The sequence below is a fragment of the Phaenicophaeus curvirostris genome, chromosome 7, assembly GCF_032191515.1.
Source record: "Phaenicophaeus curvirostris isolate KB17595 chromosome 7, BPBGC_Pcur_1.0, whole genome shotgun sequence".
Taxonomy (NCBI): Eukaryota; Metazoa; Chordata; class Aves; order Cuculiformes; family Cuculidae; genus Phaenicophaeus; species Phaenicophaeus curvirostris.
The window spans coordinates 4817762-4836320 of NC_091398.1; the positions used below are offsets into that span (position 1 = coordinate 4817762).

General features: G+C 42.9%; 1 protein-coding gene across 6 annotated transcripts in view; it reads right to left on the reverse strand.

Moving 5' to 3' along the window:
* AGAP1 (ArfGAP with GTPase domain, ankyrin repeat and PH domain 1) overlaps positions 1-18559 on the reverse strand; it is a 398119-nt gene that overhangs the window by 50285 nt on the left and 329275 nt on the right. For 4 of the 6 annotated variants that reach the window (XM_069860665.1, XM_069860666.1, XM_069860662.1 and 1 more), the window contains 3 exons: positions 12621-12698; positions 2586-2740; positions 142-232 (listed from right to left, as the gene is read on the reverse strand). In XM_069860665.1, coding sequence (XP_069716766.1) covers positions 142-232; positions 2586-2740; positions 12621-12698 — 324 coding nt within the window. The remainder of the gene's footprint in view (positions 1-141; positions 233-2585; positions 2741-12620; positions 12699-18559) is intronic. The other 2 variants (XM_069860667.1, XM_069860664.1) reach the window with 1 other exon arrangement.

Sequence of the window (18559 nt, forward strand, 5' to 3'; positions counted from 1 at the left end):
GCAAATACAAAGAAGAAACTTTCAAACAATATCTGGAATGTAATATCAAAAAAGACAAAGCCCATGGCGGGCGTTCACCTAGGTCCTGGCCAAAAAGAAGGAGAAGAGGTCAGTTTTCTGGAAGCAAGTAGCCATACTTACTCTGTGCTTCACAGTCCACGCAGTGGGAATTGCCTCTGATGTTCCTTATGGACTGAAGGGCCATGGCCTCGTTTTGACTCGTCAGGCGGGACTGTGTAGATTTAAAGAAATGCATAAGCAACAAGTAAGAACCCAATAAAAAGCGTGAGAAGACACAACTGTCAGTTGAACAAATGGCAAACCCCAAGGTTGTATCAAGATTAAATGATCAAAGAACCCAAGTCTTTGGTTTGCCTCTCGAGAAACGACGATCCCTTGACATCTCCAAGAACTGCGCATCCACACCTGCCAAGAAGGGATTGTTTTTCCCTCCCACATTTCTAACATTTCAGGATTTCTCCCAGGGCTCCCTCCACCCTGCCCAGGAGCTCCCAGTATTTTGAGGTGTCCAGTTTGGATTCTAACAAGTGGGCAGACCGCACAGGGGAAAATTGAGCTCCAAATGAACCCTGCCATTCACAAGTAAAGTGGTCACAGTGTAGGTTTACTTCTTGAGATAAATTAGACAAGAATATTATTTCATAAAATCAATTTCTTTTATTGACGTTTATGCTTTTGCTAATGAAGACTAAAGGACGGTTTGCGAAAGCAACTGAAACCTTTTTATCATCAAAAGGTCAGATTTAATCAGACTGCTCCCATTTAAATTCTCTCCACGATGACCTGCCAATGACCTCTACTTGGGACCCGGACAGACTGTCAGGATATACAAATAGTTCAGCTCTACTAAACCATCTTGTGAGTAGAAAATGGTTAACTGCAAGAATAATGGACTCGTTGCAATGAATTGATTTAAGTAGGATGAGGACCAGATTGTAAGTACGGCCATGAGGAGAAACGTCTTCCTGATCTATCAACAGGACACCCACTAAACCTGTCCAACTTATTACACTTTGCTATTCCAGCTACTTCTTCTGACATGTTTTGAGACCTCAATAATACTTTACAGAAAAAAACAAACCTCTCTGAGTGTTACAGCGGGTTGAATATATAACCCCCAAAGCTTCTTGTACAAGCATAATCTTACCAAGGGATTCTTCCTTTTAAAAGAACATTTAATATACACAATGACCAACTTTCCCTGTGGGCACTACATAGTAAATATTACCAGAACTCTTTACCTTCTTTTGCATTAGTATTTTTATATGGGTGTGAGTGTACACACCTCTGTTGTACTCCCTTAACATACAGTCAAATGCATAAATCCAGGAAAGGCAAAAACCCACATAAGCAGTCATTTTTTACTATCTCAGAAATACCTACTGGAAAGAATTCTTTTTAATAATTTTTTTAAAGCAAATGTTAAGTAAATTATATGGCGTTGATGATGATAATTACTGGTGTCTGATCTACGCTGGTAGATAAGGGCAATGAAAGCAGGAATCCATTTCAAAAAAACAGTCTCCTCCTTGCAATATAAATTCATTAAAAGCATCTGCTTGGTGGATAATGTTAAAGGAACCATAGGTCTGAATAATTACTTCTCACTTCTCTCCCTCCACTACCATTCAACACCTTGCTCTCTACTTGTGAAGTTTTTGCAAACACAGAGACTTGAGAAGCAGTTCTCTTGCTGTTCCAAAAACAAGCAGTAGCTGAAGAAGTCTCAGGTTTTAAACATTTATTTACTTATTTTGACAGGAAAAGGTGAACAAATTACTCCTGTCATCCTATAAAAGAATGGCAAGGTAGAAGGTCTGTACCTCTTAGATAATGTCCACCTACTCCCAAAAAAGCTCGATGAACTGATCCTGGATTTGCATTCTGTTATATTAGTTAAGGCAGAAAAAACATGAAAAAAAAATTTCAGTGTAATTAAAGAAGAGAAAAATCATGCATATGCTTTGTAAAGCAGCAGACATGAAAGCAGTAGCTTAAATTTGATTTCAGTGATTTGTACCACTTAGTCACGGCAGAGCCCTGCGGCCAAATGCTACTTAACATTTGTGGTCAGGGCAACCAGAATACGGAGTTCAATTTTGCCATGTGGGAGCTTTGTGGACTTTATACTAGAGATTTAACCAGTAAATATGCTGGGGTTTGAGTCTGCCTCTGCTCTTCTCCAAGACAGGTTTTTCCTCGAGTACTTTCTGCACACCTCTAGCCTGAAACCAACCTAAATCTGCAGCAGTGGCTCCTATACTATGCAGGTTCTCAGCAGGGAGAGTCCATGACCCAGCCCAGGGTTTCAGTCACAATTTTAAGAGAAAAACTGATGGCGAAACAGATAACCCAGGAGCTCCATTAATTTGATTGCTGTAAAAAACGTTAGAACAGGCTACAGCACCAGCTGTCTTGAAATATCTGATACACACACAGCTCTAACGCCGCTCTGTTGTAATACACGCATATCTCCAGGAGTCTAGGGTTAAAATTCAGATTCCTTTAGTTTGTTTTCATCGTCCACCTGCTAATGCTTTTCAGTATTCCTCTGTGTCTCATACCTTGTTCTTGCTGCTCTCACATGACTGTAAACTGGCCAAGATCTGACTCTCAATGGCTTGTACCCACGCGTCTCTTTCTTCATATGTGGTAGCTTCAAAGTGCCAAGTCTGGCCGGTGAGAGAGACAATGATAAACTCAAAGTTTTCTTCTTGTTCTGTAAAAAACATGCAATAGGAAGAAAAGTTTTAAGTGTAAGGATATTAAGCGAGTCCTGTTTGGTGAGCACTTCTGCAATGTAACAAGCTAACGCAGGGCTGGACATTTGAGGCTGGATATATCCAACCACCCTGCAAAACTCTTTTCTCTCCAAATATTAGGTAGATAAAGTACTATTTGGGGTAATTATTCAGTGTCTCCATGTGTTTGTGAGTTTGGTATCAAGTCTATACCTTTCTTGAACACTAAGTGGCTGACAAGCATTACCTAAACTTAAACTTGAGCTGCTAAGAGCTATGTAAGGTAAAAATCAAATTGTGTCACACAGTAACTTAAAAGATGGATGGACTACTAAGAGCTGCAATATAGAAAATCTGACAATTTATCCTCTTCCTTCAAGCAGTTTTTCACATGCACAGATATATTAAAAGTGGACGTGTGCATTTTCTTGTCTACAGTATAAATACACTGGGTTGTAATACAGGATAAAAATCAGTTCAACCTATTCAACATTCACGTTCGACACAGGAGATGAGAAAATGATCTGAGAAGCTAGCAGAAATATCCTTAGGGCTACTGGACTATAAGGACAAGTATTTAGGCCAGAGGAGCACAGCAGATGAAAATACCAGCAGAACTGAACTAAATGGACACATACTCTGACTACACATGGGACGCCAGAGTCAAATTAAAAAAATCAAGGAAGCCGAAGCAGAGCAAGTGGAATTGGGAAGGGCAGGCACAAAGCATGAAAGGAAGAGAATAATAGAGCACAAAGTTCTGGTGAACATCAGCCATAATGGGCTTTAGAAAGAGCATTTACATTCGCTTGTCTGCTAATGACTTACTATATATTCAGAGTCATGAAACTCCTGCATTATCTTGCCACCCATAAGCACGCAAAGGTAAGTGACAAATGCAGCATTGCCTTTAAATGCAGCACTGCTGCTCACTGGCTTTCTTTGATAAACTCCACGTTAGCAAGGCCAGTGCCTGCACTGCTTTAATGATGCCTCAAAACCAGCAGAAGGTTACTTTGCACCATGAGGTGAGAATAAACAGAGGTGAAGGTTATTTCCAGGTGCGTGAGCTGCATGAGGCAGCAGTTGTACTAAAAAATACAGTGTGGGGTAAGTGGGAGAAGAAAGACAAGAGAAACGATGCAATTGAACAGCTACAACTACTTTGAACTTCAGCAAGGCTGTGTTAAAAGCAAACAGGTAGACCATCCAAAATGCTATGAGTAATCATGAAAAAAGCCACATTTATCAGAGCTTTCAAGAGTTTATGAGAAAGATGTAAAAGGATCCACTCAACAGTCCTGTGCGCTGTCTTACAGAATCATGGAATGGTTTGGATTGGAAGGGACCTTAAAACCCATCCAGTTCCACCCCTTGCCATGGGCAGGGACACCTCCCACTGGATCAGGGTGATCAACACCCCATCCAACCTACCTTGGACACCTCCAGGGATGGGGCAGCCACAGCTTCTCTGGGCACTGGGGTCAGGGCCTCACCATCCTTACAGGAAAACATTTCTTCCTAAGATCTCAGTCTCCCTTCTTTCAGCTTAAACCCATCCCCCCTTATCCTATCCCTGCAGTTCCTGACCAAGAGCCCCTTCCCCAGCTTTCCTGGAGCCCCTTTCAGTACTGGAAGCTGCTCTAAAGTCTCCCTGGAGCCTTCTCTACTTCAGGCTGAACAATCCCAACCCTCTCAGGCTGTCCTCATATGGGAGGTGCTCCAGCCCTCGGATCATCTCCGTGGCCTCCTCTCTAACATACCTATGTCTGGAGTTGAGGACTCCAGAACTGAGCTGTCTCCTGTAGGACAGGAACCTGCTGCTTAGGCAGAATTGCTAAGGCAGATGATCACGGGGAGGGTGCAGGTATATGCAGAGTCGTGCACGTGTTCAGGAAAACAGGGAATAGCAAATAAAGAGAACATGAAAAACTGAATCCCATCTAAAGTAGTGAAGTAGCCCTGTGTAGAGTTCAGTTGTTTTTAGGGTTTTCAATGGCTTCTAAGTGATAAAATTTTGCACCCCTGAAGTCTTACTAAAGGAGGGTTTTTAAATGCTGGTCACTAAACATCCAGATAACCCTTCCATATAAATTACTCTGTGTGGGTGGTGTTGAGACGCCTATTGTTACAGCAGGCAACCTGTGACAGCTGGACTTGGTGATCCTACGAGGTCTTTTCTAACCTTACTGGTTCTATGACTCTACGATTCTATATCATAGCACAAAGGCCCTTTTCAGCCTCGCACCACCTTGTGCACCTCATGCCCTTCTCCCTCAGCCCTTCCCTTCTCTGCTCGCAGCTCTGTGGCAGCCTGCATCGTTTTTCCCAGCCCTTCTCTTTCCTGATCACACACCACACCACCTTCTCCTAGGCCAAAGGCTCAGTATGAGCTGAAGGAGCTGCTCACTGGAGAAAACAGTCATTTTGCCACCTCATATAATAATTGCCCACTCCCCCTTTTCCAGCAGGGAGGAGACCCTGTAGGGAGGCAAAGACAGAGAAGAGCAGCACAACAAGAATCATAGAATCACTAGGTTGGAAAAGACCCACCGGATCATCGAGTACAACCATTCCTATCAATCAACTAAACCATGTCCCTCAGCACCTCGTCCACCCGTGCCTTATACACCTTCAGGGAAGGTGACTCAACCCCCTCCCTGGGATTCTCCAGCGCCTCTGGCAGAGTTTTCTCCACACTTTGTTGCTGCTTTGTCTTCCAGAAACACTACACAAAGTTATCCCCCTTCATACGGGAGTCCTATGGCAGAGGACACAAACCGACTAGTCAGGCAATTGGAGTGCAATTCAGGAAACACCTCCCAGCCATTTCCCGCGGTTGCTTTTTTATACACCGAGTCTCCTTTTCCCAAAGGAGAGGCTCCCGTGTTTCATCTCCTGACCTTTTCCGCTCCGACCAGCTGACACCGCGACAACAGCTGTAAAGACCCTGCACAGCCTTTGTGGCCGGGGATAACAAAATCCACGTCACACGCTGGCGAGTCCGTCCCAGTACGGCCCCGCCGCGGGTTACGAGGGCTGCAGTGAGATTTCACACTGGGCTGGAAGGAAAACTTGGTCACCATATATTAAATCATGGAAAAATCATACATTAAGAACACACAAGTTTTCACTCGCTGATATTCACAGAAGCTTCAGGTTTACTTCCTCAGCACAGGAAGGAGATGGAGGTGTTGGAGCGAGTCCAGGGGAGGCCAAAGATGATCAGAGGGCTGGAGCATCTCCCATAGGAAGACTGGCTGAGAGAGATGGGGCTGTTCAGCCTGGAGAAAAGAAGGCTCCGAGGAGACCTTAGAGCAGCTTCCAGTACCGAAAGGGGCTCCAGGAAAGCTGGGGAGGGGCTCTTGATCAGGGAGTGCAGGTATAGGAGGAGGGGGAACGGTTTTAGGCTGAAAGAGGGGAGACTGAGATGAAATCTTAGGAAGAAACGTTTTCCTGTGAGGGTGGTGAGACCCTGGCACAGAGCAGTGGTGGCTGCCCCATCCCTGGAGGTGTTCAAGGCGGGTTGGATGGGGTTTTGATCACCCTGATCCAGTGGGAGGTGTCCCTGCCCATGGCAGGGGGGTTGGAACTGGGTGATCTTTAAGGTCCCTTCCTACCCAAACTATTCTATGATTCTATGAAAAAGCTCTGCTGAAAAGCAACTCAGCCAGCTGAAGATGTGTTCAATAACACATTTTCTGCTTAAATACAATGAATTTTATTTGGTAAGCACAACTGTGAAAGAAGCAGCAGTGCTGGCTCCATATCACCCACAGGGCAATGCCTACAAAAGATGAGAGTGGAGAATGTGTATGTCTTTATCCACTGCATACATGAACAGGAAAATCCAGGCAGCTGAATGGAATTGTTCAGCTTTACTCTTCAGTAAAATTACAGGTTGTGCTATTTAAATCCCTGTGAGCCCAATCACAGAATTTTATTAAACAGTTTTCCATGTTTAACAGTTATTCATAGCAAGGTCCACTATAATAGTATTTTAGCACTATCAACCTGTCGAAATCAACCTGCCCAATTACTCCAAACTACATTAATAACACCAGATATTACACTAATTGTGTCCAGTTTCTATGCAGACGAGGTCCCGCGGGGCTAATTTTGCATCCTCAGGGGCAAGCAACTCAGCCATCAACCTGATTTCACCAGGAATCCCTCCTCATTACACAAGTCCGGGCTGTCAAACTTTTTTTTTTTTAAAAAAAAAAAGGTTAATGGGCCAATCAGTCATCAATTATTTCCTGGAAGGCTAGCAGACAAAGGGTTAAAGAGTGAAGAACCAGCTGCAACTGATTTCCATTTGGAAGTTATTATCAACAGGAGATGTCTACAATTTCGTTGTTGTTTGTTTTGCCCCCCCCTTTTTTTTAAGTGGGAAGGGGCAGTTAGGATGGGAAATGAGCTGAAACTGTAAAATTATGATTATATGGATCCTAAGTGATTTGTTTTACAGGACCAGTAGAAGTGGGCACGCAATCGGTGAGTTTTAGGAAAGCCACCACACCACCACAGACACCACACCACTTGCTAGAAGCCAGACGGTATTCACTGTCTATGCTGCACATATTGTCTTCACCATCATCTTTTTATAGTCAAGCTACTGCATTTAACCCAAGTTAACACTGAATTTGCTCTGCCAAAAGACAGACATCATTACAGCCCACCTGCTTACGCAAAACAAGATATACAATTTCTTAAAAGAAAAGAATTGTGCAAGGGAAAAGAAACACTCAGGCACGGTCTCACTGTGTTTCCTATATCAACGCCTGTGTTTATGGTATGTAACAGAGATCGGATTTAGAAAACGACACTGAAAATAACTACAGGGCACAATTAGTCTATAACTTGTTCCAGAGAACTCAATTAAGTCTACTAAAACGTAGGGAAAACATATGTCCAGAAGCAGTTACGCCTCTTGATGCCCCGTAAGAGCGGTTCTAAATGGTGTGCGTGTATCAGTTTGTTCACAATTTCTACTTCCCACATCCTTTATTCTCAATATCAAGAATTACATAGTCACCGACACTGTGCATCAGTGGTGGGTAACCACAAGCACAGTTTGAAGTCTAGACAAGGGTTGCTTTCCACCAGGCACTCTGCGGTCAGAATTACACCCATCCCCAAAGTTTGTTTTTAAAACATATTTTTCCATAAAGACTTGCCAGGCTTAAGGCATTTCTCAGAGTCATATATAAATATTCTGCCAGAATTGGAATCAAAACCGGATCTTCTGTCTCCCAAGCCAACCAGCCTCTTTCACTCAGTGCCAGATTGTGCATTTGCATCTTTGCCCCCTGTAGTTGTCATCAGAGGATGCTGGTGCTGTTGATAGTTAACAGTAACTCATCGTGCTGCTAGTAGATGATGCCACTCACAGAGGAAACACTTTCCAGAAACAAGAAGCCAAGTGCAGAACCAAAAGACTCTCAATGGCCTATTTCAAGCACCCATAACAAGCATCTTCAGGAGTTGAGGTTACAGCTTGAAACCCAGCCAAGCCTGCCTCAAGTAACACTGAGACCCATTTAAACTCCCTTTTTATCACATGCTCCTCCCTCTCGCAAAAATGACTGCTGCTCAAGCACCCTTCCTCAACAACCCTTCATCTTTCAAAAGGATGAGAACGAAAACACACCGAGGCGCCCTGGTGATCAACATTCGATGTTTACCATATACAATCTGTTTACAACAAAGGCGCGTGTTATTTACGTACGATATAATGTTAACTATCATTACCTTTTGTCACTCGCTGTAAATTATCCCTGTAAGTTGGAAGAGAAGTATGTTTATTAGCAGCCTCAATTAAGGAAATATTTGTGCCATGTCCCACTGGGCATGACTATGCTAATGCTTCTCTCCCCTTTCCAAACCCAGTGTCTAAATCTAATTAGTTTTGAAAATCAACCCTATCAGGACAATATAGCTCTGCTATCGGTTGCCCACAGCTCTTGATAAAGGTTGTGCTCCACTGGAAGAATTTTTCAGCAGTGCTTTTTTATATCGTTACCCGTGAGTGACGCACGGGTGATGAAAGGCTGGTTTCTACCTCGAGGGACTGAGCCCCCCTCCCATCTGTACTTGTTTTATTTGGAGGCCAAGACAACATGGTTTGAAGAAACCCATGAAGGAATTCTAAAATTCAGTTCATTCCGTACATGAGTCTACACCTGCATTAGGTGTAGACTAGGTGTTACCCTAACACATTTCAAGCCTGTGGTTTACTTTTTAAATTACACGTGTTTCAAAGTCGCAGATCTTGCTTAGCCAAGAGGTGTTGCAAAGCCAGGTCTGTTGGTCAGAGCTTATCTCAGGTCCTCTGAACAGCCTCCATGGTTAGCAAAAGTGAACTTTGTGCATCGGCACAGCACCACAGCAGCAATGGCATCACTAATTGTTAATCAAAAGGTATTTGGGGAGTTAATGAATATCGTAGATTCATAGAATCACAGAATCATAGAATGGTTTGAGTTGGGAAAGATACCAAAGCCCATCCAGTTCCAAGCCCCTGTTATGGGCAGGGACACCTCCCACTAGGTCAGGTTGCTAAGGGCTTCATCCAACCTGGCCTCGAACACCTTTATGCCAAAGAAAAGTTTTCCATGAGAGCCTGGCAACTCAAACGCAGCACTGTTTAGCACGTCACATACATAACCATGATGAGAGGAAAAATGAAGATTTAATATCTTCATATATGTTAAAACATAGGATGCAGAGCACAGTCATTTAGTGTTGTAAAGATACTCCCTTCTGCTGTGCTTCAAAATCTGTTGATGTAAGAAAAAGAATTCTATATTCTAACAACATTGCTATGACTGCAGGCACAGGCAACTCCAGTTTGTCTGAATGACAGGGCAGGGTCTGGTTTAAGTATAACACATGGACACTACATACTTTTCTCTAGTGAACTGAAGGACTGCTGAGAGCCTGGCTGCCTGCAGTAAGAAGCAGGTGGGACTTCTTCATTTGCCAGTGACTCCCTATAGGAAAAACCAAATCTGAACAGAAAGAGTTTCAGGCAAACTCTAAAATTAAAGAACGTAAGATTTCTTGCAGTCATACAAAACTGACAAAGGAATAACTGAGGACAGAGCTGTATGATGGCCCGGTCCTCTCCACCCTCAGAAGAGAGTGTCCTTTAGCTGTGATCTTACACTCAGCCACCTCTGTGAAAATCCTACTCTTCCTCACTCCCCTGCAACTAGGAAAGACAGATCAGAAAAGTGATGTTTTCGCTACCACCCAGCTAAGGGAGATGAGCTGTGCTCAGGAAGGACTCTCTGCTTTGCATGGTGCAAAGCACAAGGTGACCCTGTGTAAGTGATGAGGACCCACCATGCTGAGGAATATCTACGTACCTGCTGCTGCCAAGCATCTACAGTTTTGTATCGCTACCTGTGAGTGACAAACTGCTGATGATAGGCTGGTTTAGCTCAAGGGACTAAGACACTTGCCATACGTACTAATACACATCACAAGATGACCTTGTGTAAGCATCTGAGATCCACCATGCTGAGGAGCATCCACACACCTGCTGCTGCCAACCACCTGCAGAACAGTGGCAGCACCTGAGTTGCAGACTTCTCCCTCTTAATCAGAGATTTTGCTACCTGCAGAATACCTGAATAACAGAACTGGTGTTAAAAATCAAGGGAGAGGCTGCTTTCTAGACCAAACTTTCAAAAATGGGACTGTACATGGATGGAAGAGCTTTGGTCTGTAAAAAGGTGCAAGTGCAATTGAGCAAGCATGTGCTAAAGACCAAAGCAGATTTGTTATTCTGGACTGTCATTTCCTATCATCGCCCTCTTTTTTGAAGGCATAATTATCTAAACATGTGGCTTTTTATACTTACAATGCTCATTAACTCGCCATTTGCATGTCTCAATGTTCCAGCTTTCACACAAAGGCTTAAGGTACCAGCTCAAAGATGCAAAGCTATGGAGAACATTGAAAAGCCAGTTTTTGGTGGTGACAAAGCTTTTCAAAAGAGATACGTTTGCTAATTTCAGAATTTTGTTCTGATTTTACATCTCAAAACTCTTCGGAGCATGGCTACAAGGAACATGTTCCCATACGCTTACCCAAGGTGCCTTTGATACTCAGTTTGATCAGAAGATAAAAAGATTCCTCAAACTAGACAAGTCCTAAAAAAAAGAAATCTTTATCTGTAAAACAGAGGGGAAATCTTTATACTTGTTTCCCTGTTGCAGCTTAGTAACAGGTAGATATAAAATCAGAAGCTTCTCAAGGAGTAAACCTGTAACACCAAACACGCCTGTGTGCGGATTAGAAGGAAAATCTGCCTGGGAGATAAAAATCAGTGAATACATCCCAAATTACAAATAATTAAAAAAGGATCTAGTTAGTTTCTTACTAAATGGAATAAAAAAAGCCCAAACTTATCAATGAATCATTTTCCTTCATTTCAGATTTCGTACTTCAAAAGGTAATAAAAGGACGAAAATACCTTTGCAACTGTTGCTCTGAAAGGTAATAATTTTACACTTACACTGAGAAATAAACCGAAACTACAATTAAAAAAGCTTCCTTAACAAGCTGCCGTAAAAAATCACACTTTTGTTTCCTATGTAGACTTTGTCTGGCAGCGAGAGCAAGGCATTCGACAGCAATACAGCCGTAATTGTGCAAAAAAAGGACGGTGATATAAATCACCAAAGGTTAATGATCAGGATGTGAACAGAGGGACTTGTTTACAGAAATAGCATGCAATTTAAAATTTACAAGAGATTTAATGCCACCGCTTGGCAATCACTAAAATCAACAGCCCAGAAAACAGTGACATTAAGAAAAATATTACAGTTATAATCATTCCAAAATAAGTCAATTAGTGTTAGGGCATGCGCTTGCGATTACTTGACCCATTTGGTTCGCACTTAAGTGAAGGAAAAAAAAATCCCCCTCCTTTATACTGAGATTACTGAGTTGTGACCTATTTTGCATTCCCTATTTCTTACACCATCCCTCGTACATGCTATTGGAGATGGTGGTGGAGGATTTTTTTTCCCCTTCTCCTTGCCTGGCTTCCAAGTAATTCTGACCTTTGACATTTGTAATCATAAAAAAAAAAAAAAAAAAAGAAGGAAGTTTATAATTGTGTTGTTCAAATGAAGGTGGAGAGGGGAAAAATATATATATAAAATTCAATGTGCTATTATACAAAAGCCATGACGGCTGTCTGCGATGGAAAAAAAGCAATGTAAGTCAATTTGTGAACTTTGGCACCAGGTGACCTTTAGAAATACAACAATATACAGAATTTACAAGCAAGAGTAGCACATGCAAATGACCCGGCACTGTCTCGCCTTTGGATTAGAGCTGCAAAGAGCATTATGGAGAAGGCTTGCACAAAACAAATTAAGACTGTTACTTAAATGTCACGGCACACTATTGTATTTGGCTACAGATCATTACACCTGATACTAACACTTTTAAAAACTGTAATAACTTGGGAAATATTACATTGAGTGCCCACATATAGAAAGGGAAAAAAAAATATATATATAAATAAATAAATAAAAGAAGAAAATGAGTTCCTGAAGTAATTTAAACATCACCACTCCACGACTAGAGGGAAAGGTCAAAATTTAAGTAAGCTGAAAGGAACATGAATGGCAAAACAAAACGCACAAACAAAAAGATGAAAAGACCAACCGGAATGACTCTGCAAACACGAGATGAAAGCACGCATGCTTTGGGCAAATTTGATTTCCATGACCACACTGGGTAAGGGAAAGACGCAAGGAGGACTTTTTTTGGAAAAGCGGGTTAAAAAGGGGGGTAAGAGAGGAGGTGTTCATCTAAAGCGGGTGGGTTTGTTACCTTCAGTGTTGGTGCTGCTGCTGCTGTATATATTTCGCAGGCTACCAACACGGTTTAGTTTCCAAGCTTTGCGTTTGGCTGCGTCCAGAGAGCGGAAGGGGAAGAGAAAAAAAAGAGAATAAAAATAAAGAAAAAGGAGGGGAAAAAAATAAATGAAAAGGGGGAAGAAAGAAACATCAAAATAGCATGTGAAGTAAAATACAAGCACAAGCCTGTTAGCACATGAAGAGCTACACACAGAAAATGCACACGGGACTACGCAGCCTCTCCAATCCAATACGGAAAGCCGCTTATTGAGAGTGATTTTTTGAAGTCACTACAACATGACATGATTTGACAAGATTAAATGGATCTGCTATTGCAACAGACAAAACCAGACCAGTAGAAGTAAAAAAATGCAGGAGGTATTTGCAGAGAGGACACACAGCTAGACAAAACAGGTACTGGAAAATGAGATTTAGTTAACAGCAACACACAGCCAGACAAGAGCTCCTCTTCCTCCCAAAGCCTACATTGATCACTGGGGGTCTGTAGTTCAACTTTAAACCACCTTTAAAAGCTGAGGTGATGATGTAACGGCCTTAAATCCTGGTAACAACAAAACATGTTATCGGTAGCACTGAGCTTAGAGGCATTACTTAGTTATTTTGAAAAGTGTCAAGTAGACATTGATGCAATTGATGTATGAGGTCCTCCTTTCCTTCTCTAAGCAATCATCGCAAAATCAAAGTGTTTAATTGGAAAGTTAAAGTATATTCTTCATGTAAGAGACAACACCCTCGCTTTGTTAGATTTGCCCCAAACTTTGAGATTCTCTAAGTTCCCAGCTGTCGTTTCATGATTAGCAGAAAATATTGCTCAGAAGCACTCCCTTCCCATGCTCATTAGGAGCGAACGTATTTTCATGTCCTTCAAAATTGACATGCTTTGCTTCAAGAGTGAGGAGTACGTTCAATCAACAACATGTTTAACTTGAGTTTCATCAGGCAGAAACAGTATGAAACATCCGAGTACACCACGACACTGCTGGCACCTAACAGTGACTATAGTAACAGAGATGTCCCCTAATCTTCACCCATGGACATCCCCACATCTGAAGAGGGAACCAGAGATCTGCTAAAAGTGGTCTCTCTGTGGGCTTTCCAGCCACTGCATCAGCTTACCCAAGCAAGAAATAATCATACAGCACCACTTGGCATGCCAATGTTTTACAGGATCTGTTTTACAGGAGCAGGGAAGAGATCACTGAGATGAATGACAAGCAGAAGAGCACCCAGACCTCCTCCTGAATCACCTTCCTCAGCAAGTCACCCAGCCCTCCCGCCCGCAGACAGTGGAGAGTTTTGAGTTTGGGTGAGAGACTGCTAAAAACGACAGCACCAGTTACATTAATTCTGATTAATTTCTAAGATGTGTTTGAAAATGGAACAGACTTCCACTCCTATTCAGCTCAGCACCTACTACTAAGAAACTCAAGTGGTAAATCTGGAGTAAAACCATCCTCCCCTCCCCAGAGATGCTCTGCACCCCTTAGGATGACACAAACACCACACAGCACAGTGAGTACTGTGATACGATAATTTTAGAATTTCCCTTTGTGTTTACAAGAGAACTTCTTTAATATCTTCATCAATGATATAGACAATGATATCTGAAGGGGCTACAAGAAATCTGGGGAGGGGTTGTTTACAGAGGCTTGTAGTGATAGGATGAGGGGCAATGGCTATAAACTGGAGAGGGGCAGATTTAGACTAGACATAAGGAGGAATTTCTTCACAATGAGAGTGGGGAGACCCTGGCCCGGGTTGCCCAGGGAAGCTGTGGCTGCCCCATCCCTGGAGGTGTTCAAGGCCAGGTTGGATGGGGCTTGGACAGTCTGATCCAGTGGGAGGTGTCCTTGCTCATGGCAGGGGGGTTGGAGCTGGATGATCTTTAATGTCCCTTCCAACCCAAACTGTTCTATGATCCTGTGATTCTAATGCCTCATGAAACTTTCTTCCATAGAAAACAATTAAGGATGTGAATTCATTCCAATCTTAAACATAAAAATTTGATTTTAAGCTAAAGAGCTAAGGCTGGAAGAGAAATGCTGAACACCCTAGACTGCTGAGCTATAGACTGTTTTAATAAAGCCACCTGCAGGCTTTAATGCTATATATTCAAAAGGAGAACGGGATGTCTGCATGACAGCCTTTAGAATGCATCTTGCTGAAATGAAAATAGGTAACAACATCTGGAAGGCTAAGTTAGATCTATCTAAAAACTAAAGTTCACCAGATCTAAAAATACCTTCATTGGGTGCATCCTTCAATATACAAAAAATCTTCAGTATTAAAACCTGTTTAACGAATCCCAGCACTTAGAAAGGCACAACTGCCCAGCAGAAAACTTGTTTCTCCTGCAAAACATTTACATATAAATAGGCAAAATCAAGGCTTGGCATGCCTTGGAAAGTGAAGACTGGTCTCCAGTACATGAAGACCCTTTCTCAGTCCCTTTTCATTTTTCACCCCTTAATGGCACGTTAAGAGTATGTCCATATGAGCAGGAAGTGAACTCGCAGCCTGGTTTTCTATTAACCTATTGATGAAATAATCCATTTTAATGTGTTAAGTGTCATGCCTTTCTCTTATCTTTAAACAAATGGACTTATTTCGCAGGGATGCTGAGGTCCTGATACATCCCAATGTATCCTTTAGCATCGATTAGGCTCCAGCCTGCTTCCTCGTGCTCTGCTGCCTTTGAGGGTTCAATAATATTGTCAGCAGAAGGATTTGGACACTGCCAAGTGCTGACTCCATGGGATGACTGATGTGTGTGCAAACACCAGTGCCCAGCTTAGCCATCCTACCATGCATGACTTCAAAATCACATACTGCCTACTCATTTTTGTTACCTACCAACAAGGCCCTAACAGGCACTGGAGGTCATTATTTGTCTTTGACTTATATCCCAGAATATTCAGCACACCCGGTTTGGGTTCACTTGGCCATTCAAAAGTTAATTCAACAAAAGCTCTTGTTGCCAGCTCTGGATATATACCTATATAGAACAAATATGCACTAAAACAAACAAACAAACCTCTACTGGTCTTCGATAAAAAGCTATAACAAATGCTTACTTTATTATTTAACAGAAAACAAAGCTCCCTAATGAACTGAGAGCAGTTCTGAAGAAAAGGACTTGGGAGTGTTCGTATATAAGAAGGTCAACATGAGCCAGCAATGTGTGCTTCAGCCCAGAAAGCCAACCGTGCCCTGGGTTGCATCCAGAGAAATGAAAGCAGCAGGGAGAGAAGGGGATTCTGCCCCTCTACTCTGCTCTTCTGAGACCCCACCTGGAGTCCTGCATTCAATTCTGGAGTCCTCAGCACACGAAGAACATACATCTGTCAGAGCAAGTCCAGAGGAGGCCACGGAGATGATCCGAGGACTGGAGCAACACCCATACAAGGACAGGCTGAGACAGTCAGGGTTGTTCAGCCTTGAAAAGAGAAAGCTCCAAGGAGACTTTAGAGCAGCTTCCAGTACTGAAAGGGGCTTACAGGAAAGCTGGGGAAGGGCTCTTGACCAAAGAGCCCAAACCATTCCATGATTCTATGATTCTAATTAGAAAGATCCATATGGTGGATTGATTTTAAGTGTTTTCTGGAAGCCTGTATTCTTCAAAAAAGCCACTAGGCAGACATACCAGAAAAACCCAAGCACCCTTCTCAAACATCAAAAAAACTGGCATGAATTCATGAATTTAACAGTTTCCCAGAAGACACAGGGTATTTAATTTGGCTTATCCTGAAGTGGCAACTAGTATTCTGCCTAGCATGTTGTGCCACCACACTCTGAATGACTAATGTATTTTAATAACATTTCAAGAAAATCTTTTATTAACTTTGACACTTGCCCTGATCTCTGGATTCACTGCTGACGGAAAAACAACACCTTGCACCAACCAACAGTCCCCTCCTCCCGAGCAGCGTGTAGACATAGTGCAGCAGCACAGTTTCTGCTCTTACCCAAGCTCATTAACTGCAGAAATTCAGATTGGCAAGATTAAACTCCTATCTTCACTGGGCAAATTAATTTATGCATTCTAATATTCAACCTGGACCAGTGCAAGAAGTCATTAGCTGTCACCCAACGGCAGAGAGCTTGGCTTTTAAAAACTCTGCAAAACAATGCTGGGATTACTGCAGTCTTTGACTTGATGGAAGCCATTGCCCAGCCATTCCTCACAGTAGTGACCACGGGAAGAAATCACAAAGCACCCAAGTTTTGACTCTTGGAGCCTGAGATCTGTTTTTGCGTTGAATTGATTTCTTGAGTTCTTGCAAGGAATCTGCTTTCAACTGTACCAGCTATGATGGGATACATCACTTGTGTGGCACATGCGTACTGGGATGCTTTACTCAGACGGAATCAGAATCATGGAATCACAGAAGGAAGAATCATAAAACCAATTAAGGTTGGAAACAACCTCTAAGATCACCCAGTCCAACTGTCAGCCCAACACTACTGCGCCTACTAAACCATTCCAAGAAAGGCCACAGCTACACTTTTTTTGAACACCTCTGGGGACCTCTACCACTTGCCTAGGCAGCCTCTTCCAGTGCTTCACTACTCTTTCAATAAAGAAACTTTTCCTCCGATCTAAACCTCCCCCGGTGCAACTTGAGAGCATTTCCTCTCGTCCTATCTCTTGATACCTGGTTTAAGAGACCAGCACTCACCTCACTACAACATCCTCTCAGGATCCTCTCAGAGCAACAAGATCTCCCCTTAGCCTCCTCTTCTCCAGGCTAAACAATAACAGATCCCTTAGTCACTCATCATAACCTCTGTGCTCCAGACCCTTCACCAGCTTTGTTGCCTTCCTCTGGACATGCTCCAGTTGCTTTGTATCCTTGTACTGAGGGGCTCAAAACTGAACACAGGGTTTGACGTACGGACTCAGCAGTGTCGCTTACAGGGGAATGATCACCTCTCTACTCCTGCCGGCCACACCGTTTTTGATGCAAGCCAGGATGCTCTTGGCCTTCTTGGCCACCTGAACACGCTGCTGCCTCAAGTTCAGCTGGGTGAACGTGACGTACAGTTACAGACTCATAATCCACCACAGTGGCTTCTAAGGAAGAAAGAATGACACCGTGTCAAATGTTACAACAGGCCATATAACTATAAGGTTTTTCATAGCAGGACTTACTCCTCAGGTAGAACAGAGGTCAGCAGTTGTTCAGTCCTCCCAGAAAAATATTTAGCAGCTAGCTGAAAATCTCCACATGCTGTAAAAGAACCACACACTTCCTAAACAGAAGCGTTAGCTCAGCCTTCGAAAGCCCCATATGCTAACCTTGAGGAGTGAATATTCCCCTCTCAGTAATATATAGAAATTAGAAAGGCGTCCCCTTCTTCCACCAAAACACAGAATCGTAGAAGGGTTTGCATTGGAAAGGATCTCAAAGCCCATCCAGTTCCAACCCCTTGCCACAGGCAGGGACACCTCCCACTGTATCAGGCAGCTGAAAGCCTCATCCAACCTGGCCTTGAACACCTCCAAGGACAGGGAATCCCACCTTTTTTGTTCCAAATAAACTTCTACTCGTTTATTCTAAGTCAAACATGACTTAGAACACTTGTGGTTCGATGTGAAGAAATGCTACAGACTGGCCGCTGCAAACTAAGAGAGGATCTGTGGCTGCAGAGCGCACAGAGCATGGGAGTCACCAAGGTCCTTGCCATGGCAGGGGGGTTGGAACTGGATGATCTTTAAGGTCCCTTCCAACCCAAACCATTCCATGATTCTATGACTCTGCAAGTGCTGATTGGACTCACTGTGCTTGAGCAGAGGCAATTCCACACTGTTATTTCACTTTTCTAGGACCTATCTGTAATTTTGCTGTTGGGAGGTAGGGACTATAATGCACACTCTCTGAAGTGCAAGAT